This window comes from Girardinichthys multiradiatus, chromosome 13 (assembly GCF_021462225.1).
Source record: "Girardinichthys multiradiatus isolate DD_20200921_A chromosome 13, DD_fGirMul_XY1, whole genome shotgun sequence".
Lineage (NCBI taxonomy): Eukaryota > Metazoa > Chordata > Actinopteri > Cyprinodontiformes > Goodeidae > Girardinichthys > Girardinichthys multiradiatus.
Genome location: NC_061806.1, coordinates 10,367,491 through 10,373,490, shown reverse-complemented (window position 1 = coordinate 10,373,490; position 6,000 = coordinate 10,367,491). Strand labels below are relative to the sequence as shown.

Sequence of the window (6,000 nt, the reverse complement as noted above, 5' to 3'; positions counted from 1 at the left end):
AGATGATAGATTGAACTGAGCTCTGCGAGATACTCAAATCTTAGAATATTGTTTTAGATCCTAACCCTGCTTTAAATGTCTCCACAACTTTCTCCCTGACCTGTTTGCCGTGTTCCTTGGTCTTCATGATGCGGTTTGTTCACTAATGTTCTCTAACAAACCTCTGAGACTCTCAGAGAAATGCAGGATCTACACCGTGACTCAGTCACAAACAGGTGGACTGTTTAATCCAGTGACTTCTAAAGTGACTTGAGTGAAGGAGGTGAAATACAAATGAGCGCCAGACTTTTTAGATCTTTATGCACTTTGTTTCGGTGTGTTGCATAAAATCCCAATAGAACACGTCAAAGGTTGTGGTTGAGCTACAGAAGTCAAGAGTAAATACAAAAATGTGAACATGTTTATAAAGAAATACAACCAAGTTTCTCCAGAAACATCTTTCTTTAATAAAAGTGTCTTTTTTCCCCTCCTCAGGGTCAGGTAGGAAATAGACTTTACAAATACCTTTCATGATATCCGTTTGATGAAAACCTGTTGATAAAATCACAACCATAGCACAGAAACACAGTGAAAGGAAATAAAGGAGAACATGTGGGTGTAGCAAGAGAAAAGACTGATGGCAAAACAGTCACTGAACACAAATCACACAGAAACATCAGCCTTCAGACAATAATTACAGTGGTTTAGCTCTGCAGCTCAAACAGGAAAGCTGGCGAGTTTAAGACGAGTCAAAAGAATTAGAGAAAAAGTACCAGAGCTGTGGGTTTGCTTTCAAACAAGCTAAATCAAAGGTAAATATTAGCCACCATTAATGCACCGTTAGGTCTGTTACACAGCAAGACTTTTCATCATGGTTGATGCTGGATTACACCACTAAAGGTGAAAGGCTGGTGAAATCCTCCCTTTCTCAGTGCTGGTTGCTCATGTTTTAGTTTCCTGGGAGAAGAGCAGGAGTAAAACTCTACTGAAAAATGAGATTTAATAAACACAGTAGGGGTTTCTGTAGAAACATCACAACGATGCAAAGTCAAGTACTATACCAAGGGCGCTGAGGTTATAAAATAATAAAATAACATTTATCCAATCATTGAGGGGGGACATGCTCCAGTTTCATATCTGATGTTCATTGTGGAGAGTAGAGGAAGAGGCAGCCTGAACATTGGGAAGGACAAGAGATCTAAAAGCCCACGATATGCAGAAGGTGGATGTTTCAGATGAGCACAAACATTTCCACCTCTGTGTGGCGTCTTTGGACGGTTTGACAAATTCAAAGTGAATCCACACGTTTTTATGCTTTTTTTGTTGAGTAATTCTGAGCATTTCGGACAGCTAATTAGCTTGAAAATGGGGCCGGACTTGCTCTGGAGAACATTAGTGGAACAAAACCCTATCAATCAGCAACTCTAATTTAGAAGTCTGCAGATTATTTTATGCACACAAAAGAAAACCAAAGGTTTGCATTTTATACAAAAAACTGCCTCAATAAATTTCAGAGACATCATTTTATTTCTTACAAGTAAAATGCCTGTGCCTTGATTTGACTGATCATAGTTCACTTACTACAAGTTAGTTAGAATGAAATGGGTACGTTGGTAGTTTTACTTAAAACCGGTACTTTCTTTGTATGTACAACTAGTTTTATTCCTAGATGAAAAAAAAAAAGTGTTGTTGAATGGTAGGTTTTAAAATATTCTAAGATCTGTAATTCACAAACCAGGCAAAACTGAGAGTTTTCGATTCAGTCTAAAAACTTCTAATTTAGACACAACATTCTGTCTAGAGATGCAACAATCAATCAGCCAGAGGTTGGAATCAGCCAATATTCTCCTGATCAGCTATGATTGGTAATTTGTCGGTCAAATTTGGAAAAATCTTTCTTTTTTTGTTTGTGAAACTAAACACTTAGGAATCCCAACAGTTTTGGTTTATAAACCAACATCTACTTTGACATTTTTAAATAAGAAAAAAAAACTGATATTATTGTAATCACTTTATCAACTACATGTGGCACATTTTTATCTTTATAGTTCTTGTCAAGTCAAAATAGAAAATCAGCACATCAGACTTTAAAGAAAACCGGTAGTCAGTATTGTCCAGGAAAAGCCCGATCGGTACATTTGTAGTAAAAACAAAGAAACTGCTTGTGAAAAATGCTAGTACCTTGTCTTGACTCATGATAGTTCACCAGTACGTTCCAGATAGTAAAAGAAAACTGTGTATTTTTTTTTTTGTTTCTGCAAGAAATGGGCACAGAATGCTATATTATTCCATGTTAGACTGTTCTGTAATGTGTAGACCGCAGCACAGGCAAAACTGAGTCCGACAACTCTGAGAACTCCAAGTTTAAACACAAGCAGAGGAGAGGGCAAAGGTTTTTTTTCTGGAGGTTAACCAATCAATCGCCCAACGTTCCTGTGATTGGCTGTGATTTGAGATAGCGGGTCAGACACTAAAATATCTGAATTCCTTCCCCTAAAAGCATCAAAACTAAGAACTTCCACCAATTTTGGCTAATTAGCACATCTACCAACAACTTGCTTTCATGCAGTTTTTGAGTTTAGTAAAAATCACATAAAGGTTGTGGACAATCTGTTAATTTAAAAATTTTCTGTTGAATTCAAAATTCCTACCTCCACCATGTGTCCCGATTCCCACAACAAATCAGAATCAGAATTGGCAGAGTTGGATTCACTTTTTGGCACTGGGATGCTATCTTTATTTTATCATTAACTGAAGATCTTCTGTTTGCACAAACGTTTACAAAATGTACAAACAACAAAAATGATGGAAGAAACACATTCAAATGTCTGGATAAACTACTTGAGTTGACCCTAAAAACCTGCTGAGGAGACCAAAAAAACCCTTAAAAAGTGGAAGTTGAGAGTAAAAGTTTTAGCTGCACAACTTTGCAAACCTATTTTAAACTCTTTGGCAACAACCGTCAGCAAAATATACACTTGTGTTTTTTATTTATCTTTTCATTGATATAAAAATTCAAATAGAAAAACAACACAAAAAATATCAAATGTCATGTTTCCTAGAGTTTTTTACGTCACAATAAAATGTTAACATCAAATGATTTATGCCAAAAAAAGGCAATTTATATTCATATCTCTCTTTATATAGCAGTACTACAAAAGTCCAAGCCTTTACTGACGCAGAAAGGCGCTGGTTCTGTACAAGACATTCAGGTTTTAATACAACACGCATTCACCAACTCCGAAGGGAAAAATGATGTTTAGGTACCACGTGTGACGTCGGCAAGGGCTGTCTTTTAGTTGTCTCTAATAATCATCGAGCTTTGGTTTCCTCGTCACATAAAATCATTTAGCTCCGCCTCCAAGGCGGCGACCATCTCGTCCGCTTCCGAGCTGTTGCCTTCCTCTTCCTCATTGGAGTCCTTAGAGGACTCGTTGGCAGAGTCCTGGCCGTCCTGCTTGTTCTCCGTGTCCTCCTTGTCAGCGTCCTCCTCCTCCTCTCTGGCTTCGTCATGCTTCCGTTTGTGGCCCCTGGATAAAATAAAAAGATTCAGAAACAGAACCTAAGGAATTATGTTGCTGTTCAAATCTAAATAGAAAGAGTTCCAGTTCCAGCTGCAAGTCTTTTGGGGAACACATACAGCCTAAAATCTGTTCTCCTGTGCTAAATAGTTCAATTATAGTGAATGGACAGCATCTGTGAACAGCAAACTGCAGCCTCTAACAGGGTTTCTTCTAGAACCGTCCTGTTTTTAGGTCCACCCATCTTCTCATCACTTCTCACACTAGTGCTCAGTTTTGTTTAGGTATGTCTGGTCAAATACGCTGAAGTTTGTAGTTGTCTCAAGAAAAATGTGAAAAACTTCAAGGCGCATTAGTACTTTTTGCAACGCAGCAAGTAAAGAAAAGATCAAACTATACATTTTGTAGCAGTTCTGCACAGGTGCCTCCTTTGACAGCCCAACTTGCAATTAGAAAGGACTTGTTCCCCATATGAGCTGCATGCAGCTAATCACCTCCTCCACCCCAGGCTGAAGCAGCTCACAGAGGACTGAGAGGAGCTGCTGCAAGAGAAAGGATCCAATGTTTCAGAACAAAGCTGAACTGGTGACAATCTCTTATTAAAATTAATATGAAGACATGGATTTATAAAACTGTCTGAAAAATCTCTTTTAAAACCCATTATTTTTCTACTCAAATTCAACTAGTGGTTTAATGTCGTCATTAAACCAAAAACAAGACATTCTGAAAACTATTTCTATTTTTTTTTGCAATTTAAAATAAAATTGAAAGCACTCTACTTGTTGAGACAAAATATTAATATTCAGATTTAGAAACAGAAACGATATTTTCGATCTCTTGTTCTTCATTGTTTTCACACATATCGAGACCTAAAACATATCAAAAACATTTTTCATACTTATCAATACTGCCCAGCAATTCCACCTGCATCGGTGTTTAAAGGAGAAACAAGCAAGCATGAATCATAAAATGTACTTCATGTCAAGCTGGCAGCTAGAAATACACCTGCACTGTAATAATCAGAGATAAACACTTGTTCCTGAAATTTGGTAGAACATGCAACAACTTTTACACCAACTTTATTCTTTTTGAGATATGACCAACTCCCTGTTTCTGTAGGTATAGGTTATAGTTGATAGTGTTAGTATAAAACGGGGTCAATAAAAGGAAGGGTTGCCCTTACACTGATAACGGTGGTAAAACCCCAAAAAATGGTTTTATACGTGAATCAAATGCGAAAGAAGTTACGAGTGATGTAGCCATTGCTGTCTAAATGTTCTAGAAAGTTTGAAAAAAGTACTAGTCAAAGAAGATGGAGTCTAAAACAGCATTTGTCTGCACTTGAGTTGTAGGTTAAATGTTGTTGGTTATCTTTGCTTGTTTTATTTTCTGCAGGGAAGCTACATTTGTTTAGCTAGCTAGCTAGCTAAGATGGACTAACCCTAAAGGTGCTCTAAATTTTAGAATCGTAGTCTGGACCAGATCTTAAATCACCAGAGGCTTTAACTCAGCTCAGGAATAATTTTTGTTTTATACAACTGCATTAGTTTCTAGTGTTTAAGGATGACAAAAAATGCATGATATGCTGAATTAGGTGAATGTCTTCTTTAACAGGGATATCTATGAAATGTCAGCAGAGGAAACAGTGAGTAGTGCTGAAGAAACCAGGAGTTTCCACAGTTTTCAGACATTCCTTTAACCATGCTCAGAATGTTTTGGTTTGAAGTTTGATGTCAGCATTATCGCCACCTGCTGGTATGGGTTTTGCAGTGTTTTTTTTTATTTTTTTTAAATACAAACTGCCTCTAAAAAAACTGAGGAACAACACCCTTTAAAAAAATGCCTGAAATAATGAACCTAGGGCTTTTTTCCCTCTGTGTATCAATCAGGTATATTTGTCCTCTGTAAGTAGGTTTACAAATGTCCCATCTAGCTGTTACTCTCCTAATAATTACTCAATCCTAATAATCAAAATGATGCATTAATAAAGGAAAAACTACTTTATTTCTTTAGTTAATGGTAAAAACATCTTGATGTTCTTGTCTTTTCACAAAAAAAAGTGTCTAAACAGGTTTTATAACCTGTTATTTCTTCCATATTACCTCAGTTTCTGCAGTTTGTTTAGCTTTGCACACTGTGCAGGTTTTGGAGGGCTTTAATCAATATTTCTTTAGACTTTGTGAAAGTCTTATAATTTTTCTTTATATTCTGGTTCATTTGTCATTCATGTACTGCCCAAAATGTCCCCATTTTCAGAGGAATATTGTTAAGCAATTTAACTCTGGCCTGTCAATTGTTCAGGGGCAAAAACGCTCCCAATTTGAGATTAACTAGCATTTTTAAAGCAAACAAACCTATTTTCAAGTTTTTCTTTTTACAAGCACACTATCACAAATACATACTTCCCTCTCAATCCTTTAACTGAATGTATGTGAAATACAATCCAATCATGATTAGACAGACAAAAAGCTATTAGCTTAAAAACCTCAGAGACAACTTT

At 36.7% G+C, this 6,000-nt stretch overlaps 1 protein-coding gene across 3 annotated transcripts in view; it reads right to left on the bottom strand.

Moving 5' to 3' along the window:
* Positions 1–422: 422 nt before the first annotated feature.
* ctdp1 (CTD (carboxy-terminal domain, RNA polymerase II, polypeptide A) phosphatase, subunit 1) overlaps positions 423–6,000 on the bottom strand; it is an 81,692-nt gene continuing 76,114 nt past the window's right edge. For 2 of the 3 annotated variants that reach the window (XM_047383309.1, XM_047383308.1), the window contains exon 13: positions 423–3,509. In XM_047383309.1, coding sequence (XP_047239265.1) covers positions 3,314–3,509 — 196 coding nt within the window. In that variant the 3' untranslated portion in view covers positions 423–3,313. The remainder of the gene's footprint in view (positions 3,510–6,000) is intronic. The other variant, XM_047383311.1, reaches the window with a different exon arrangement.